Source organism: Nannospalax galili, unplaced genomic scaffold, assembly GCF_000622305.1.
Source record: "Nannospalax galili isolate Female #2095 unplaced genomic scaffold, S.galili_v1.0 scaffold687, whole genome shotgun sequence".
In the NCBI taxonomy this organism is placed as follows: domain Eukaryota; kingdom Metazoa; phylum Chordata; class Mammalia; order Rodentia; family Spalacidae; genus Nannospalax; species Nannospalax galili.
The window spans coordinates 475,548-497,024 of NW_008357456.1; the positions used below are offsets into that span (position 1 = coordinate 475,548).

Consider the following 21,477-nt stretch of genomic DNA (forward strand, 5'->3'; position numbering starts at 1 on the left):
GTATGTATTTCATAAGCTTCTAGTGTTAGTCAAGAGGAGCAAACCCACTACAATCTCTTTAATTGGTTACAATAAAAAAAAATTAGTGTAAAATACAAAAGGAACTACCTATGAATTCTGAAAAAAATAAACAGTAGCACACAGAGTTTGGAAAAGGAAGTCAAATTTGAACAATGACCAGTATACCATCTTTTCAGGTAGGAGGGTAATGCTGATCCTGGTTATTCTGTCTTACTGGAAAGACAACAAAGGCTGTGAGAATTAAACTGCTTGTGAATCACTGCTAAGTATCCCAAGTGGTGCACATGTACCAAACACCTAAATAGCATAATTACAGGTTTGAAAACTTCATTGGCATTTTTAATACCTGTTCTGTTAAAGCCCCCACCCCTTAAGCCAAAAAAGGTGTATAATTTTAATACAACCCAGAGCTTCACAACTTAACATTCAAATTGTCTAAGATGCAAATCTTTGTAAGTTCCAGTATTGCTCAACATAGAAAGAACCAGGAAAGGCTAACTGACTCTCCTCAGAAAGCAACCAGTAGATGCTGAGAGAGTTTTCAACAGAGAAACAAGTTTTCACAGAAGAGCCAAACTAGTTTTTTTCAAAAAAAAAAAAAGTTATTATTTTTATATTATGTGTGTGAGTGTGTTGCCTGCATATATGTAAGTACACCATGTGCATGCAATGCCTGAAGAAGCCAGAAGAGGATGTCAGATCCCTTGGACCTGGAGTTATGAATGGTTGTTAGTTGCTATGTGGGTTCTGGGAATTAGGTCCTCTGGGAGAACAGCAAGTGCCATTAACCACTGACTGAGCCATCTCTCCAGCCTCCCAAATGAGTGTTTAGAAGTATAATCTCCGAAAGACAAAATTAGTCACTGTATCAGGTCAATAACAATGACTACAACAGGTGGGAAAAAATTAAAACAAAAGAATTGTCTCAGGGATTATGGGACAATATCAAAAAGATCTTAATAGTATTGATGTCTTTGGAGTACTCAGAGAAATAGGAAAAAGAAATTGTTCTAGAAAAACTAATTGAAGAAATAATGCCTAAAGAAATGGAATTCTATGTAAGGTATAAGTTCAAGGTCAGTGAACTTTGTACAGACTAAACTAGACAGTAAAAGAAAACTGTCTAGATAACATTATACTCAAACTGGTAAACATAATGAAATATTGTTCAAAGCAGCCACATCATGGTGTCTGATGTATAGAGAATCAGTGATTTGAAAACAGCGAATTTTTTGCCAGAAACTTAGAGGCCAAGATAGTAGAACCTCATTAAAATGCTAAAAGAATTGTCAATCCAGAATTCTATGTTTAGCAAAAATATCTTCTAGGCATTAAGGTGAAAGACAGGATATGGAGTTTGAGTGGTTTTATTTGGTGTTTTGTTTGTCGTCTTTTGTTTTGAGGCAGGGTCTCACTGTAGCCCAGACTGACCTGGACATACTCAGGTGATCCTTCTATCTCAGCCTCCCAGTGCTGGGATTACAGATGTGCATCACTGTGTTTGATTTATATAGTGCTAGAGATCAACCCAGGGCTTCATGAATGCTAGGCAGGCACTCTTCAACTGAGCTGCAGCCCCAGCCCTGAATGGTTTTATTTGAATAATAGATGTTAAAACTTAATGTACACAAAGTTTTTGTATCGAAGTTCAGAAAAAGTGAAATGTTTACCTTTATTACTGTTATACACATAAGTATGAGTATTTTGCTTTCCTGACTTTGAATGACTTTCAAAGAACCAACTCATATATTTCATTTAAAAAAAATAAATCCAAGATCTTCTCTGATACTCTGTTATTAGGAAAATCGGAAGCGGCATGGCTCTAGTCGAAGTGTAGTAGATATGGATTTAGATGATACAGATGATGGTGATGACAATGCTCCTTTGTTTTACCAACCTGGAAAAAGAGGATTTTATACTCCAAGGCCTGGCAAAAACACAGAAGCGAGGTTGAATTGTTTCAGAAACATTGGCAGGTAAAATAACTAATCGTGATATTTGTATCTGGGGGCTTAGGGTTCTGGGGATTGGACCCAGAACTTCATCACATGCTAAACATGCTCTCTACCACTGAACTAACTCCCTTAGCCCCTAAACTTGCTATGTGGGCTCAGGCTGGCCTCAAACTCATGATTCTCCTGCTCATCCTTCCAGGGCTGTGGTATCCACCTGACTAAAAGTATATTACTTTCAAAATTGGATATGTACTTTATTTCATACTAGATAGAAATGAGGCTGTAGAAAATTTCTCAATATTCTTTATGTATATTCATGTATGCATATGCGGGACTACCTATTCTACAATTAGTTTTGAATTTAAATCATATTTCTGTTCTTATTTTTAGGATTCTTGGACTATGTCTGTTGCAAAATGAACTATGTCCTATCACATTGAATAGACATGTAATTAAAGTGTTGCTTGGTAGAAAAGTAAGTTTGATGAATATAACTGCTTTTACATTTGTAAAAATTTTTCTTTTGTAAAATAAATGATAGTATACTGTATAGCATCCACTTACTATTACATTTTAAGCATTATGGTCATTGTAAATCATTGTCAATTATTTAATGACAGGTAAATCCATCATATATGGGGAGATGGCATAGTAGAGTGGGCAACAAGAGTTATGATTGGTTGCTGACATACTTAGATCCTGTTGACGATAAATTCTCTGACACTTGCAGTATATTTATTTATAAAGTAGCAATAATACCAGCTTTGTGTGCTTGGCAAATAGAACTTGATAAATTTAATCCACTGTCATTAGTTGTCACAGTACAGTAGAGGGTAGAAATAGTTTTGAAAACAACATTCCAACTTGAAAAATAAAGAAGTACCACATAGGGGCAAAAGAATGTAAGAAAATAAAGCACAACATACTTGATATTTGTTTATCTGTTTGGGTGATGGAATTAGCTTATTTTCTCTATGTCTAATCTGAGAGCCTGGTGAGAACCTCTTAAAATTATTACTAATTATCCAGCTTTTGGGTTAAAGTGTTCTAAAGACACTATAAAAGTGATTGACATGAAATAATGAATATCAAAGTCTTTTGGAGATGCTACATCACAGATTTGATGAAAATTAGCATTGTTAAGCTGTTGTCTTCTAATTCCCCCTTTGGATTTTTGTTAGCACATGTTAGTTATGTTTTAGGTTTTATTTATGGCATTTTCATATTGTACATAATGTATTTCAAGTCCACCCCCCCCCCCATTACTCTCTTTTGTCCCCTTCCTACTCCCTCCATCCTATTCTTCTGCTTTCATGCCCTTTGTATTTGAGGTCATTAGGGTTATTACAAAAGCATGGGCACTTGACCAGTGAGTACACCACTGAAGAAAACAGTCTGTGCCCTCCCTCCCCATCAACCATTAATATATATTACCAGTCTTAGCCAGGTAATCAAGTTGCGTGAACTCAATAGTTCAACAGCCTGTCATACTCCAAAGTGAGCTTTCCACACCAGTGACCCAACCTTTCTCCAGCTCTTACATCCCCCACTCCCGTCCCCCACTTTTATGATGCTCCCTAAGCCTTTGACGAAGTGACATAGATGTCCATTTATTCTCAGTACTTTGACCAGTTAGTAGTCTGTAGTCACACCACTGCAAAAATGCTTTTAAACTGTGGCCACATTTAATTTTTAACGTATTCCAGCAAAAATTATCTTGTGCAAAGAACTTGATTCAAAAACCAAAGTCTCAAAACAAAATTACTAATATATTGAGTCTCTTAACAAGATTTAATGAGTAGCTCAGGTGATCACGTAGAATTCAGTTTAATTCAATGATATAACCTTGTGTAAGTTATCAGTTTCTTTGAGCATTCAGACTTACCACTTATTTAATAACCTATATTGTATGTTTACTATCAAGAGAATATGGAATATTTAGTTCAGAATCAGCTGCTGCATATAATCAGTGTTCTGCAAATAGTGCTTCTTTCCCCAATACATTATATTTGAAACTTAGTTTTTAAAATGTAAGAGATGGCTCAGTGCTTAAGAACGCTTACTACTCTTGCAGAGGACCTGGGCTTGGTTCCCAACACCCACATGGCAGCTAATAACCATCTGTGACTCCAAGTTCAGGGGATCCAGTGCAGCTCTTCTGGCTTCCAAGGGCATTGCCTGACATGGGTGCATTTACATACATGTAGACAAAACATTTATACACATCATAAAATAAATAAAATATTTTTAAAAAATAAAGCATGCTATTGGATCTGCCCCCCCAATGTTGTCAAAGCCAAATGTTAAATTTTATCTCTTTAAAGCAGTTGTATATATTTTGACCATGTATTTTTAAATTAGATGAAATTAGGGCTGGGATATAGCTCAGTGGTAGAGCACTTGCCTAGCATGCAGGAGGTCCTTGGTTCAATCCCCAGCACTGCCCCTCCCCCTCAAAGATAAGATTAGAGGTTTTAACTTACTATTGGGTTGAGCAAAGCTATTTCTTTTTAAATTGAGTTTCATATGATTGTTTTCTTAGGTCAACTGGCATGATTTTGCTTTTTTTGACCCTGTAATGTATGAAAGTTTGCGACAACTAATCCTCGCGTCTCAGAGTTCAGATGCTGATGCTGTTTTCTCAGCAATGGATTTGGCATTTGCAATTGACCTATGTAAAGAAGAGGGTGGAGGACAGGTAAAACAGATACATGGTTTTCTGATTTTGGAAAGAGAATTGAGTTACTTTGTTGTACTTGCTTTGTAAAGAACAATTTAGTTAGGGACCCAGAGAGAGACTGATAACAGCTGTGCATGTACACGTAAGTGACATGAGCAGAGTAATGGGATTAGCAATTACTGAGACAGGCTGAGACACAAGGATTTTTGTACTTAAGCCTAGAATGTTGGTGTTTTTCAGATATTTGTCAGATAAAGATTGATCTTTAACTTCTAAAGTTCTAGAAGATAAAAGTTTTTGTGAACTCAGTAGTTCAACAGCCTGTCATGCGCCAAGGTGAACTGTCATTGTTGCTTTGTCAAAATTGCTTTTAAATATCACTGCTGAATTTTTCACAGGTTGAACTCATTCCGAATGGTGTAAATATACCAGTCACTCCTCAGAATGTATATGAGTATGTGAGGAAATATGCAGAACACAGAATGTTGGTGGTTGCAGAACAGCCATTGCATGTAAGTATTTTCTAAAAGTGGTTATGCTATGTGATGAAGCTATAAACTAGCCCTACATTCAGCTCGTCTTCAAAAAGCCAAAATCTTCACACTAAAATCATTTAATTTACTGAAAAATTACAACTAAACTCGAGAGCCCAGACCAAGTACTTGTTTTCTTTTGGATGTAACTATTGGAAAAACTGTAATCATCAGAAAGTAGCTTTGGTGAATAAAGGCTTGAAAAGGGGCCTGTGGGGCCGAAATGTAGTTCTTTTAAGCATCTTGCCACCACCCATATCCTAATCTAAATTAAAAGGATTCATTGGGGGCTGGGGAGGTAGCTTAGCTGTTAAGAGCACTGGCTGCTCTTGCAAAAGACCCAGGGTTCAGTTCCCAGCACCCATTTGATGGCTAACAACTGTCAGTAACTCCAATTCCAGGGAATCTGATGCTCTCTTCAGGTCTCCACAGGCACTACACAACCATGGTGTACTTAACTTACATGCAAATATGATATATTAGGCAGAGTGTGGAGGAATTCCAGGTGCAAGCTTCTGGTGTTCTCAGCAAGGCAGGGCAAAGGCTGTCACAGACAATATACTTCTCCAGCAGCAAAATATATCGGCGTGTGTGCAAGTTTGCTTAGGGAAGCCTGAGTCAGAGCCACAGTTTTTTTTTTGGTGGCTAGTCCTGCAAGAGTTTTCTGCCTGCACAGTCAGCCATGATGACTGAAATATCAGAGTAAAGCTTGTGCTTTCATTATATTTTTTACACAGATAGTGTGGGCTAGTGCTTACCTGGAAGGTTCATTACTGTAGGACAGAATGGAGGGAATATTCCAAACACAAAGTTCTCAGACAACAGCCAAGGACCAGGCCTGCTCTGAAGAGTGGTGGAGATCCTTGTGGAGTTGCACTGAGTTCAAGTCGTTGTTCCCTTCTCTTCTCGCTGCATGACTTAATGCCTTTGTTCGTTGTTTCCCTCCCCTGCAAAATGAGGTTAAAATTTAAAAATTAATACATGTAAGGAATTTGGAACAATTCTTGGCACATGGTAATTTTTCAGTATATATCTAGATTTAGAGCTTGAGTTTGGGAGGTTTGTTGTCCTTATAATGCTGGAATGCTGAAAGGATAGCGCTTTGTCAGGCTGACGGCTCTGCTTATCTAAGCACATGCCTGTTTGTTATTAAAGTAATTTGAAAAATAATTTTAGTTATCTACTGGTAGGATGCATATTAACTTCATTTCTCTTTGGTTTAGGGAACTAACAATCTTAGAGTCTGCTGCTAAAATTAGACGGTGGGCTTTAATAATGTAACTAAATGCCATTTGGAAAATAAAGCACTGATTATAAATTTTCAAATTCTCCAGGCAATGAGGAAAGGTCTGCTAGACGTGCTTCCAAAAAATTCATTAGAAGATTTAACAGCAGAAGATTTTAGGCTTTTGGTAAATGGTTGTGGTGAAGTTAATGTGCAAATGCTGATCAGTTTCACCTCTTTCAATGATGAATCAGGTAGGAACTTTTAAAGATTTTATTTAAAGAATAAACTATCTTGAGAGCTTAGTTGGTATTTTCTGAATTTCTGGAATTTAGAGCATATTTCTCAAGCCCTTTAAAATAGTTTAAAATTTTCAGTATTACTTTTGAAGGTATGATTGAACTAAATTTAATATTTTGGTAGCTTATGTTATTATTTTGATATTTTTTTTTTAAAAATGTGTTTTTAAGACTATATAGTTCAACCAGGTGTGTTTGGCACACACATGTAATCCCAACATTTGGGACACTTAGGCAGGAGGAAAATCCAGTTTTGAGGCCAGCTTCAAGTATGTACTTGAGACCTTACCTCAAAAACAAAATACATACACAGATCCCAGATTTTTAAAAAAGAAGAATATATGGTTTAGAAGAATACAGTAAATTGTTTGTGGTGAGAAAATAATTTACATATGTGCTGGATAAAAAAAAAGTACATATTTTGTTTTATAGACTTTCAAAGAATTCATTGCAAATCTAGAAGAAAAAGTGGTGACACTCTTTGGTGAATAAGCTTTATCTCCATGTTTCATTTGCCCTGCAATTTTTAAGTTTCCTTTTATTATTATTATTTTAGTCCTTTAGGAATAGTTTTTAGCTGTTCCTATACAGTAAAACAGTAGAAGCCGTAAAATGTTCACACTGAAAAGATTTTATCTATAGTCCAAGATGACTACATGCATGAATATATCAATTTTGATCTTTTTTTTTTTTTTTCTGTTTTGTATGTGACCTCTACCAACTTCAGAAAATTTAAATTGATAATTTCTTTTTCTTTATGCTTAGTAATTTTTTATTATTATTATTATTTTTTAATCTTTTTGAGACAGGGTCTCCCCGCAGCCCCAGCTGGCCTGGAACTCACTATGTAGACTAGGCTGGGCTTGAACTCACAGAGATCTTCCTGCCTTCTGCCTCCCAAGTGCAGGGATTAAAGGCGTGCACCACCACTCCTGGCTATGCTTAGTAATTAATAGGCTGTTATATAATGGGTTTTGTGTCACTTTTTAATATCAGTACTTAGAAGAATAATTTGTCTTATTTACAAATCAAAAATGGTAAGGGGGTGTGTAGAACCAATATATCTAAGGACACCTATCTAAAACTACTCAGATCACCACTGTGTGCATCATCTGTAAACTTTTTAGAAATAGACTCTGGTGTCCCTTTCTCCCATCTCTAGAGTCTGCATTTTACAAGATCTCATGTGGTTTATAAACTCATTAATTTGAGATGTACTGATTAAGGTCACATGAGAAGAATCATGATTAAAAGATAAGTTTAAGGTTATGTGGTTATCAGGTTTGATGATGACAATTCATTTTTCTTATTCTGGTCACCTGGAGTCAGGACTGCCTTATTAATTACAAAGGTTTTACAGTATGCAAATGGCTCTAATTTTCTATATTACAAGTTAGACTTAAGTTTTAAGTAAATTTGATTTTGTATCTCTGTTCATGTAAGAACTTTAGAAATAGTGAAAAGATGTAGCATCTAATATAAGACATTGAATTTATATTTTTAGGAGAAAATGCTGAGAAGCTCCTGCAGTTCAAACGTTGGTTTTGGTCAATAGTAGAAAAAATGAGCATGACAGAGCGGCAGGATCTTGTAAGTTAAAAGTTTCATGAAATATGTAGAACAGAATACAATAGCTTTTTGGTGGGTTTGTGGTTTTTTTGTTTTGTTCTCCTTGGTTTGGTTTGGGGGGGTGGATGGGTGGGTATTGAACCCAGGGTCTCAGGTGTGTGAGCATTCACTTTACCACTAAGCTATATACCCTAACCCCTAATTCTAAATATGGTAGCCTTTTGCTTTAAGGTTGTAATGGTTGGTAATTTTAATTTTGGGTAGGGAAATTATAATAGGGCAGAAATAGTGTTTCTTTAATTTTTTCCACTCTTAATGGAAACCTATGTCTAGCCTCAGGTATACCCATAACCAGATCAACTTGCTTTTTAATCTTGAAAGGCAATCTGCTTCAAATATTGTTGTAGAAATTCAGTGTTATTCTTTATCCATTCCCAAAGATCCTTTCTACACACATTCCTCATGATTTGCTGAGACATTTTCTGTATAAGCGTTTTGCCTGCACTGCATGTATATATGTGCACATGTGGGTACGTGGTGCCCTTGGAGGCCAGAAGAGAGCACAGATTCCCCTGCAACTGGAGTTGTGAGCTTCTATGTGGGTGGTGCTAGGAATCGACCCTCTGCAAGAGCAGCAAGTACTCATGACTGCTAAGCCATCTCTCCAGCCCCAGCCCCAGCCCTAGCCCAAGAATTCTTGCATTTAACATTCTGAAGTTTTTACGTGGTAAGAAAGATTCTTCAGCAGAGCTAGCTCTTCTCAGCATCAGTTCTTGGCTTAGTTATCCTGGTAATTTGACTTGGGTCGTTCCTCAGATGGGTTCTTTTCCCAAGCTTGTGGCCCCCAAAATGTCTCCGTTGGTTTTTGGTTCTCCTAAATGGTTTCCTTGGGTTTGACTACTTGCTGTCAGTTTTTAAATTTGGGCACCTTGTTTCTCTAAGACAAGATCCATATAAATTTTTTAAGACCTATTAGCACCAGAAATTATTCTCTATAATTTTCTGATCTTTTAAAAATACTACATCTTTAATCAAGTTAGCTAAGTTAATCAAATGTTACTACTGAAAGAAAAATTTCCTAACTACTGACAGTTAGAATAAAGAAAATTTCCTTCAGTTAGGGCTTTAAAATGCCTTACCCACAGCTTTAATTTAAATTGTGGGCTTTACTTTAAATGCTTATTGAAAAATTCACTTTCAGGGTTTAAGCAACATAAAAGCCATTCTTTTTACTTTTTCCCTTTTGGGAGGTGATCTGTCACAAATTATTGGTGGACCTTGAAGCACATAAAAATAATAGGCTTTCTAGTTCTCCCGTGAATTATTATTCCTGCAAATAATAAAAACTATTGAATAAGAACCACTAGTTTATTTCCATCTTAGAAGTCTGCCACTATTTTTTCTAACATCTTAAAAGACTACCTGCCTTGGTGGACTAATAGTCATTCTTGGAGAAACTTATAAGCTTTTTCTTACCTATAAAATGAGTGGCTTGGACCAGCTTTGTCCCTAGTTCTTTGAAGATTTTGTAGATTAGTACTTAAAAGAGCATTGTGTTTTTTTCTATTTGCTTTTTAGCATTCTTCGTGAGGTTTCTTATGCAATTATGTTTTGCTTTAATACACTTATTTTTTTCTGGGGCTGGAGAGATGGCTCAGCAGTTAAGAGCACAGGCTGCTCTTTCTTGCAGAGGATCCAACTTTGATTCCTAGCACCCACATGGCGGCTAACACCTCCTTCTGACCTCCTTGGGCGATGAGACGAGTGCACCTACCTCTGTTGCAGGCAATACACTTATACACATAAAATTAAAATAGTAAGTTAAAAAAATATTTTTCCTTCAGAGATAAATGCAGTCACAGAAGAGTTTTACATCAATGAATGTATTGACGGATGGATCAGTGAGACGTGTTTTATATTCATAAAAATACTCAGAAGGCATGGTATATTTAAGTAACTAAAATAGAGTAAGTTAGCACTTTGTGTTGTACAAATAGATGTGTCATAAAACACCATATGACTTATTGCCTGATATTCCCCGATATTTAATTACTATTATAAAATTAGCTATATCATAATTAGCATTAATAATGCATTTTTTGTTAGTGAATAAAATACAAAATAATTTTTTCAGATAACCAGTGGGAGTGTTCTATTCCATCTTTTGCTTTGAAGCATGTGTTCTTTTTCTACTAATAGACACCTTAGAGAGTTTAGTTATAAAAAGACCCTTAGAGATTGTCTGGCCCAGTAGCTTTATGTTAATAGATGAGAAAAGTGAAACCTGAGTGTGTTACTGTAAAACAAGAACAAAGACAAAATGTAGTGTGAGACTTGTTTCCCCTTCAGCCCTGAATATACTGCTTTAAAACATCTAGTTTGCTGAGGTATAATTAACCCTTCCCTTTTATCTTTTATTTCATTTTTTTTCTGTGTATGCGTGTATTGCCTGCATGTGGGTAAGTGCACCCGTGTCATGCAATGCCCACAGAGGTCAGAAGAGGCTGTTGGATCCCCTGGGACTGGAGTTACGGACAATGGTTAGCAGCCTTGTGCATGCTGGGATTCGAACTTGGGTCTTCTGCAAGAACAACCAATGTTCTTAACTGCTGAGCCATCTCTCCAGCCCCCTCATCCTTCCCTTTTAATACAAGAAAATAATTTTAAAACTAATAGGGTATTATTTTAAAACTAGGTTTTAAACATCAGAATGGAATTATGTTGCCAGAGTTAAGGTTGACTATTAACCTATAAAAGCCAAAGTTACAATTATGTCTTTGTTTAGGTTTACTTTTGGACATCAAGCCCATCCTTGCCAGCCAGTGAAGAAGGATTTCAGCCTATGCCTTCAATCACAATAAGACCACCAGATGACCAACATCTTCCTACTGCAAACACTTGTATTTCTCGACTTTATGTCCCACTCTATTCCTCTAAACAGATTCTCAAACAAAAATTACTACTTGCCATTAAGACCAAGAATTTTGGTTTTGTGTAGAGTATTAAAAAGTGTGTATTGCTGTGTAATATTACTAGCTAATTTTGTAGATTTTTTTTTTCCATTTGTCTATAAAAGTTTATGGAAGTTAATGCTGTCATATCCCCCCTGGTGGTACCTTAAAGAGATTAAATGCAAACATTCCTTACTGAGTTTGTAGCTTAAAGGCCTGAGAAGCACTAGCACCATTGTCTGTAATGGCTTGCTAGTCACCAACTTCTAGGTCTAACCCCAGCCAAAGATGACAGCAGAACAACATAATTTACACTGTGATTAATCTTTTTTGCTGAGGGGGAAAATGTAAAATGTTCTGAAAACTTCACTGCTGCCTTTGTGGAAAGTGTTTCAGCAAAGGTTCTTGTATAGAGGGAATAGGGAATTTCAAAATAAAAAATTAAGTATGTTCTGTGTTTCCATTTTAACTTTTTTATGGTGTTTAATTTGTGGTTGGCTACAATAGTGTATCATGTATATGGAACTTGTAAAAAGTTCTTGACATTCAGATGTTAGAGATGAAACCACTTATTACCATAAAAACCACTTTTATTGCAGTTTATTTCAGCTGCACTGAGGTCTAGGATATTAAAATGATCATCACTAATATTTTGCATGCAATTTGTTCATTTGAGTGAGGGCACTTTTTCTGTACATACGATGGGGCCAGTGCACAGTAGTCCACCATCACCGTGTTTTCTTTTGTATCCCTATTTCAGTGCAGTCAGAAGGTTATTGCACTTCAGTTCTAACTAGACATTTGTATGGCAGTATTTCAGTTATGTATACTCAGCCTGGGCACTTTCTGATAACTGTAAAATGTTTTATAAGATCATGATTATTGAAAATACATTTTGGAAAATTTTAAATGTTCTTGAGCAGCCTAACTACTTTTGTATCTAGCCTTTTTAAAATTAACTTGTTACATTTTACTTTTTTAAATAAATTACAGAAGAAATGTCAAGTAACGTTGAAGAAACAGTTTTTATTTATGTAGTTGTGCATTTTAAAACTAAGGACAATATACTGACATAGTTATTTACATAAAATTTTTGATTTAAAGAATTTAAAAGTTTATATACATATGGACTATAAGAAAGAAAAGAGAATCAGTCCACATTTTACAGTTAGCAGAGAATCCTAAGTGGCGTTCAGCCAGGCCCTTTCTTTTTACAAGTGAAAGAAGTGAAGTGTGACCACTGCTTGGTGTAGGAGGTTAATTTACTTAAAACTTAGGCCCACAGGTTCTTTTTTTGATGACTCATTAACTATGTAGTCTAGGACCAATATCCTTAAATTTTTGTGCTTTTAGCAATTTTATTCAGTGGGATAATAAGGAACACTAAGTCCGTAACAGGACTCAACCTAACCACTTTATATATTAAAAATGAGAGACAGTCTCTGAACTCTAACCTATCCTTTCAATTTCTGTACAGGTCTTCTGGCCCTGGAAATAGTTTTCATGTTTAATTAAAGGCACTGTGATTTTATTTATATAACCTTCTTTAAAAGACTGAACCACATGATATTCTCAACCCTGTTGACACTAAAGATACTGTAAACTGAATGACAATAGTGAAGCTCATTGTATTACTTAAAGCTTACACACCACCACACTGTATTAGATGTGTGTAAATTAGCCAAAATGAGGCACTGGTTGTTAATGTCTAAATACTATTTCTGAATAAATGAAGTAGTAATCAGGTTAAGAACTGATTAGCACCCATGTGTTCGAAAGATAACAAAACATTTATCATCACCATAACCCTTGTATGCACATGATGGCTTGATACAGCATTAAATGACAACAAAGTAGATAGAAATAGGAGGCTTGAGGCCTTAATTGTAAACTTATTTTAAATAGTTATGAAAGAATTAAATATTTAAAGTAATGCAAAATGTCTGAGGTCTTCCTAAATCAAGATTTTGGTCAAAATGCTTTTAGTAATATTAAAAGCAAAATGAGTTTTTTTTTTCCTTTAGCATAAAATGTTTCTAAATGTAAAATAAAATAATATAAAAATAAAATTCTCTTTTGATCTCATTTAGTGATTAAATCAGATAGAACTTGAAACAAATTTAGCAAAAGAAGACCAAGAATGAACTTTACTGAGGCTTTCAGTTTTGCTCCTTCTCATTTTGTCCTAAACCATATGAATATCAGGATGGCCCAGTATAAGGGTTTCCTGGAGTAGGCTTGAGTTTCAGGCTCAAACTAAAGTTGAGATCTTGAGGCAGTAATTCTCATGCTTTTATATGCCAGAGATTTACTTGCAGTATGTTAATGCAGATTCCTAAGCATTGTTCTTAGTCACTTTTCTGATTCAGCAAATGGGGGCAACCAGAACACTTCCTCTCTTCACAGAGCATCCAAGTGAATGCCAAAACTCATGAATATAGATCCTTCTGTTGGAAGGTTTACTTAGAGCCAAACCCTTCCTATTTAAAAAAGAATCTATGAACCGGGTGTGGTGGTGCACGCCTTTAATCCCAGCACTTGGGAGGCGGAGGCAGGTGGATCTCTGTGCATTCAAGGCCAGCCTGGTCTACATAGTGAGTTCCAGGACAGCTGGGGCTACAGGGAGACGCTATCTCAAAAAGACCACCACCACCACCAACAACAACAAAAATCAAATCTTCAGCAGAACATGGTGGCCCACACCTATGATCAGCACTTGGGAGTCAGAAGCAAGAGTATCAGGAGTTCAAAGTCATCTTCAGCTACACAGAGAATTCAAGGAGATCAAGAAAAAAGAAACATCTATGGAAAAGTACAACTTTTGATCAATCCCTGTTCTTTCTCCTGATAAGGGCTGGTTGGAAGTGCCTTTAATGGATTGCCTGGGTAGTGACTGAAAATATTTTCAGTGTTTACATCAACCTAAGTAGGCATGAACATACAGATAAAATTCTTAAATACCATTCAATTTGTATACAAATTAACGTGACTTATTCACTTAAAGATACACACACACACACACACATATATACACAGATAATTTTATATAAAAATATATGTGCAAAGTCCCTATGTTACCTTGCTTAAAATTCAAAAACAGTAGATTGCTAATCACAGCATTACCTTTTTCATTAATTTTACTGAGTACTTATTTTGTGCCAAGCACTTCCTCAAGTGCTTTACATCTCATTACTGCGTTCGGGAAACTGATTTGGTGAAGTTTTACATCTATTAAGTGCTAAACTGTTAAGTTATATCACAGGCATTTTAGAGTTTGCATTCCTAACACTGGACTGTAGTATTTTGTGGGAGATATGATGATTACATGCAGCTAAGTTCATCATAGAATAATAAAGTGTGCTAAGAAGAGTGTGGCCACATTATTTTTAGTCTGGTACCTAAAAAGCAGTGCTTCTGGGGTTGGAGAGATAGCTCAGTGATTAATAGAGGACCCCAAGTTTTGATCCCCATTACCAACATGGTCACTAACAACCATCCATAACTCCAGTTCTAGAGGATCTGACACCCTCTCTGACCTCTGTAGGCATTTCATGACACAGGTGCACTTATACACATGCAGGTAATGCACTCATAAGAAATAATTAAAAATTTTTGGTCTCCTTGAGATGGGGTCTCCCTGTAGCTCCAGCTGGCCTGGAACTTGCTATGTAAACCAGATTGGCCTTAAACTCACAAAGATTCACCTGCATGTACCTCCAGAGTGCTGGGATAAAAATATTTTTTAAAAAAGCGGTGATTCAGGCTGGCTGTGGTGGTGCATGCCTTTAATCCCAGCACTTGGGGGGCAGATGCAGGTGGCTCTTTGTGAGTTCGAGGCCAGCCTGGTGTACATAGTTCCAGGACAGCTGGGGCTACAAGGAGTCCCTGTCTCAAAAAGACTGAAAAAAAAAAAAAAAATTCATAAGCACCGGACTTGGGTCTTCAGTAATTTTTCCTAAAGGTAACTAGAACTCTGAAGAGGTAGAGATTAACCAAAATCAACCATGTTATCTACCTTTAAGTTCAAATGTCTTACAATGAAAAACACATAATTAAAATCATTAATTTTTTTGGTGTTGCTTTAAGTTTTCTTCCTAAGGTTTAAAGGGCTGCACACTCTAAAAGAGCAAATGTCTGAGCTGGTGAGATGGCTTAGTGGGTAAAGGTGCTTGCCACCAAGCTTGAGGACCTGAGTTTGATCCCTGGTATCTACATGGTAGGACAGAGTGGATTCTATTGTTGTCCTCTAATCACTACATGTACACTCACATGGGCACACGCATAAATGTAATAATAAAAAAGTAAATACCTGGGCTGGAGAGGTGGCTCCTCAGTTAAGAGCACTGACTGCTTTTGCAAAGGACCCAGGTTCAATTCCCAGCACCCACATGAAGGCTACAAACTCCTTAACTCGAGTTCCAGGGGAATCTGATGCCCTTTTCTGACCGCAGCATTGCATAACATGGGTGCACTTACATGCAGGCAATACACTCATACACATAAAAATATTAAATATGTTAGCTGGGCATGGTGGCACACACCTGTAATCCCAGTACTTGGGAGGCAGAGCGCAGGCGGATCTCTGAGTTCAAGGCCAGCCTGGTCTATATAGTGAGTTCCAGGACAGCTGGGGCTACAGGGAGACCCTACTTCAAAAAGACCAAAAAAAAAGTAAATATGGATAAAATAATTTCCTGAATGCTTTTTACAGTGTTTCTAGTTAGTATAACCTTAAGTCAACAGGCGTATTATTTTCCTATGACACAACTTACAGAAGGAAGAGTTTGTTGGGTTTGATGGTTCCAGAGAGATATGAGTCCATCATGGTATGGAAGCATGGTGGTAGAGGCCACTGAACCAGAAAGCTGGGTACTCACAGGAAGAAGAAAGGACAAACTAAAAGTGGAGCAAGGCTGTGAATTGTCAAAGTCCTAGACCTCCCAAACAGCACCACCAACTGGGGCCAAGTATTGAGATACTTGGTGCCTATGGCAGATATTCTCTTTTAATCTGCAGTCACCGCCAGCAGCAGCCGTGCCTCCGTTCTCATGGGTGCCACTCCTTTGTTCTCATGGGTGTCAAGGCTGCTCCTCTGCTCGCCCAGGGCTGAGGCCGCTCTTCTGCTAGCCTTGTGCTGCCTCCTGTTGTCGCTACTTCTGCCGGGTCCCAGACCCCAGGGCTGGTGAGGAGACTGTGTCAGCGGAACCACATTCAGACACAGGAGACCAGGTTCAGTGACACAGGTCTGGTTTATTGCAGGAAGGCACAAGCTTATATAGGGGTAATGGTCCAAACACAGCACAGCAAGTAGGATACCTTATTAGCATAACAGACTTTAGCGTCCTATTAGCATAACAGACTTAACGTCCTATCACAGAATAGCAGGTAGGATGCCTCATTAGCATAATGGGTTTCAGATTACAGAGCCTGGGTTCCTGGAAACCATGTGACGCTGACTGTTGCAATATCTAAGTGTTTCAATTTTGGAATTCCAAGGGTGGTGATTAGGGAGTGGTGAGCTCTAGGCATCAGTCTCATGATCTGCCAATGGGAGGAAATGTCACAAGGCGTTCCTTGTGGCTCCAGCAGTAGGGCTGTTGCCTCGGGCCTGCTGTATGCTGTCAATAAGACTTTGACCCTAGGCTCAAGCCTGTCTCCCACAATCCACCATCTTCCACTCTGGTCCCCAAAGGCCCATGGTCGGTCAGGTGCATTTAGTCTAGCTTAAAAAGTCCCCATAGTCTTTAACAGTCTCAACACTGTTCCAAAGTCCAATGTCCAAAGTGTTTTCTAAGCCTCAAGGCAATCTCTTTAACTGTGACCTCCTGCAAAAGCAAAAAGCAAATTATATACTTCAACATAACTGTGGCAAAGAATACACATTTCCATTCTAAAAGGGAGAAATGGAAGCACAGTAAGGAAATATGGGGCTAAAACAAGGCCTACAGCCATCCTGTAATTCTATGCCCAGTGTCTGGGACTTTAGTTCCAAAAGGCTTAGATGCCTCAGCCCCCCAAACTTTGCTATCTGCAACATCCATCACTACATTGGGTTGATACCACTGCTGGTATTATACAGCTCTCCTTGGCAGATGTCTGAGGCTCTCACATCTCCAACATCTTGGGGTCTCCATTGCCAACAAGGCTTGACTGACCTTCACAGTTTTACATAATGGCCTCTCAGGGTCTTCTCACTGGGACTCCCCAGCCATACAGTGCATAGCTTCAGAGGCTTTCTGAAACCACAGAATTGATGACTACCTCACTCGTACATCTTACCTCTAAAGTCAGCAACATATGAACCAAATTTCCAAGTTTAGCTGCCATCTTGGGATGGGCCATGGCCCCCTTCATCCAATTACCAAGAACTTTTGTATTTTGTGATTTTCTAGGAGTAGAAATATTCCTAAGACTTTCTCCTTTCACAGTTTGGAAGTTTACCTGGCTTAATGACTCTAATCTTAAGGGAGAGCCTTTCCCAGGACTCACCTTGGCTCTCTTGGTTGCAACATTAAGCTTCCACGTGCTCTCTTCAAACTGTACATTTAGTATTTCTGCCCCTCTTGCCCTTTTTCTTTGTAGATAGGCATAATATTCACCATCAATAGCCATGCCAAAGATTCAACAATAGACAGATTGTCTTGAAATTTCCTCTGACAGAGAAAGTCCATTACTTTTTAAATTTAGCCTCAGGCAAGTTGTTAAACCCTGCAAAAGCCACCAGATTAAGTCCTTACTTCAAATTCCCTTTAAAACATCTTGATCTGAACCCTTACTCTATTGGCCCATTAAGTTCTGCATTCAACTGCTTTTCTAGTCCAAAGTTCGAAAGTCTTCCACATTCCCACTTCTGTATTTACTTTTATGTGGCAGTGAGAAAACACCTTGAGCAAAGCAATTTGTACAAGGGATTTTATTGGATTTACATTACATCCAGAGGAATAAGATTTCATCATGGTATGGAGACATAGCAGCAGAGGTGGCCAGAGCAGAAAGCCGACACATCTTCAAACAGGCACAGGAGGCAGAGAGGGCAAGCCGGAGAGGGAGGAAGGTATAAACTCTCAAAGCCTATCCCCCAGTGACAGGCTTCCTTCAGCAACGCTGTCCTCCTAAACCTTGCAAATAGCACTGCCAACTGGGGCCAAGTATTTAAATACGTGGAGCCTGTAAAGGACAATAGTCTAGCCTTACTTTGGTGCAAGTAGGATCTCTTCAGGAAAACAACAACAAAAAAACAAAAATACCCAAAACCTATCAGACCAGTGTTATTTGTATTTACAAAACCAGTCAAGGGGAAGCCATGTGGATTTCAGCCAGCAAAGCCATAGTGGTGGGGTTGTCCAAGCCCTTAGGCCCCACATTCTGCCACCATTTGCCTTGAACACTGAACGTGGAGCTGTATACAGAATTTAATGTTTGTTATGTTAGGTTTTGGTCTGGTTTCTTCTTGCTGTTTTTCTATTCATTCCTTTTAGGATGAGCATGTTTACCTTGTCCCACTGGTTTATGTTGGAAATATATAATTTGTTTTCAGGATTTTAAAAAAATTATTGAAATTTTGTGTATTTAATACATAGAATCAGCTGTCTACCCCCTTCTCTCTTCCCCTTTGGCACCCCCTACACACACACACACACACACACACACACACACACACACACACACACACTGGAGTTCATACATTCTGTCATTTGTATTAAGGCCTATTATGAAAAGTTAGTGTCCCAAGAAGTCCCTCAATGCAAGTTCATCCACCAGGATTTAGTCAGCCTATCTAGAATCTCTCTTCAAGAAGATCAGCTCTTCCTCACCCAGTGGTGTTCAGCTGCCAATAATTCTTTGACCATGGTTGGGGCTTACTGTTCATTTCCACAGTTCTATACTGGGTTTTGTCTGCTTAACTTTGCATGGGTCTTGTGCATGCTGATACCATTGCTGTAGGTTTGTGTGAGAAGAGTCCCAGGCACTTATAGGACTATTTATGGTCATGCACCTCCTCCCTGGCTCGTACAATCTTTCTGCCCCCTCTTCCTCAATGGTCTCTAAGCCCTGGGTGGGTGGATCTCAATATAGGAGTCCTGTCCGAGGACACTCTGCAGACTTATTCTCTGTGTTTTGGCCATTTGTGACCTTTTGTGTTCTCAGGGCTCTGTTGCATGAGGGAGCTTCATTGATGAGACTTAAAAGATACATTAGTGTTCTCTTTATCCCTTGTTCTACATTCCATAAGCCTTATGTATAGAGGTTGCATCCTGGATGTGCTGCTTAGGCTTGGGCAACTCAGAGAATCTCTGTGTGTGACCAGTGGTGTACTCTGTACTAATTTCTGCCTGTTGAAAAAAAGCTACTTTGATGAGTGGTGATTGGGATACTTACCTGTAAATTTAAGGATCCATATTTTGCACATACTAAGAAATTACATTTATTTAGGGACATGAGAGCCTTGGGGTTTTTCTCTAAGACCTATGACCTCTCCAGCTATGTGTATTTGGCTAGGTTTACAGTACCAAAAATGAGTTTCCTCCCACTGAGTGGGCTTGATTTAAGCCCAATTAGGCAGCTGCTGATTACTCCCAAGATAAAAGTGCCACTACTGCACCAATGTTGTTTGCTGTGCTGGACATTGATGTGGATTTCAGGTCTTGAAGCTAAGGTTGGACCATCGATTGATGTTCTCCCTTAGCAGCTTGGGTAGTAGTCTCCAAAGATGTGAGAGCTAGCCTTGGAGGGAGGTGGCTTCCAGATCAGTTCCAGCTCCGTTGCTCCAAATCTTGAGTCCAAAGTATGTCCCGTCTTCAGCAATAGGATCTTACCATCAAGTTCTGGGAGGCAATCAAGGACTGTGATACTAGCCTGTGTGATTTTGGGAGTCTCTTGACTACCCTGACCAACAACTCAAAGGAAGGTTTCTCTGTCTGGCACCGTTTCTTGTTATGCAGTCTTCAGCTGTACTCACGGACTCATGTAGGGATATTGTATGTGTAACTTTTTAGTAGGTTTTTGGACTAATACAATTCCCTCTGTTTTTTTATATTAGTTAGGCACTATTTATGTCTCCTTTCTCTCACTGTCTTATCCTCCCTCCCTGCCCTTCCCATTTAAAGTGTCCCCATCTTCTCCATTTCTCCCTTGATAATTTTCATATACTATGGTCCCACCTCTTTTGAGCTCCTTCTTCCCTTTTATGCCCTCCTTGTGTAGCCCTCCTCCCCTCCCCTTTAACTACTCCCTTTTTACACATTTCTCCCTTAGTAATGCCTGTCTCCTACTAGTCTTCTCTCTCAGGTTCCTTCTTCCCTTTACCTCCATGGTTTCCTTCCATTTTCCTGGTTCCTGAAGTTACAGCAGAATATGTACTTACTTATAAGGATTTGGTGCTAGGATCCACAAATTAGGGAGAACGTATGTCTTTTGTTTTTCTGAGTCTGTGTTACTTCACAGTATAACAGTTTCTAGATCCATCCATTTACCTACAAATTTCATTATTTTTTCTTTCTTTACTCCATTGTGTAAATGTACCACATTTGCATTAACCACTTGTTACTTGAGGGGCACTTAGGTTCCTTCCATCATCTCTTAGCTACTGTGAAAACAGCAGCAACAAACATGGTTGTACAAATATCTCTGTAATAGGATGAGTCCTTTGGGTATATGCCAAGGAGTGGTTGTCCTAGTTTGTTTCTTCATTGCTGTGACATACTCTGACCAATACCAACTTGTGGGGGAAAAGGTTTATTTGGCTAATGTCTACCAGGTTACAGTTCATCAGGGAGCCCAAGGTAGGAACTCAGGGCAGGAACCTGGAGGCAGAAGCTGGAGCACAGGCCATGGAGGAATGCTGCTTACTGGCTTGCTCCCCTGGCTCCTGCTCAGCCTGCTTTCTTATGTAACACAGGGCCACCTATCCAGGGATGGCACCACCCACAGTGGGCTGGGCCCTTCCCATATCATTCAATAATCAAGAAGATGTCCCACAGACATGGCCACAGGTCAGTCTAGTGGAGGCAATTCCCCAATTGAGGCTCTCTCTATCCAGGTGTGTCAAGTTGACACTAAGGCTATCTAGCACTATATAGCTCAGGTTGTCCTTGAATTCATGATCTTCCTACCTTAGCCTCTCAAGTGCTGGTATTATAGGTGTGAATTACCATTTTTGGCTTCTTAATCTTTATTGAATATAAAGTAACTGGTGTATATTCACACACACACACACACACACACACACACACACACACACACAC

At 38.4% G+C, this 21,477-nt stretch overlaps 1 protein-coding gene across 3 annotated transcripts in view; it reads left to right on the forward strand.

The window, feature by feature from the left end:
• Window positions 1-12,239, forward strand: part of Ubr5 (ubiquitin protein ligase E3 component n-recognin 5) — a 132,532-nt gene extending 120,293 nt beyond the window's left edge. For 2 of the 3 annotated variants that reach the window (XM_008855085.2, XM_008855086.3), the window contains exons 53-59: window positions 1,822-1,997; window positions 2,367-2,451; window positions 4,519-4,674; window positions 5,055-5,168; window positions 6,524-6,668; window positions 8,218-8,303; window positions 11,068-12,239. In XM_008855085.2, coding sequence (XP_008853307.1) covers window positions 1,822-1,997; window positions 2,367-2,451; window positions 4,519-4,674; window positions 5,055-5,168; window positions 6,524-6,668; window positions 8,218-8,303; window positions 11,068-11,280 — 975 coding nt within the window. In that variant the 3' untranslated portion in view covers window positions 11,281-12,239. The remainder of the gene's footprint in view (window positions 1-1,821; window positions 1,998-2,366; window positions 2,452-4,518; window positions 4,675-5,054; window positions 5,169-6,523; window positions 6,669-8,217; window positions 8,304-11,067) is intronic. The other variant, XM_008855087.3, reaches the window with a different exon arrangement.
• The last annotated feature ends 9,238 nt before the right edge of the window (window positions 12,240-21,477 follow it).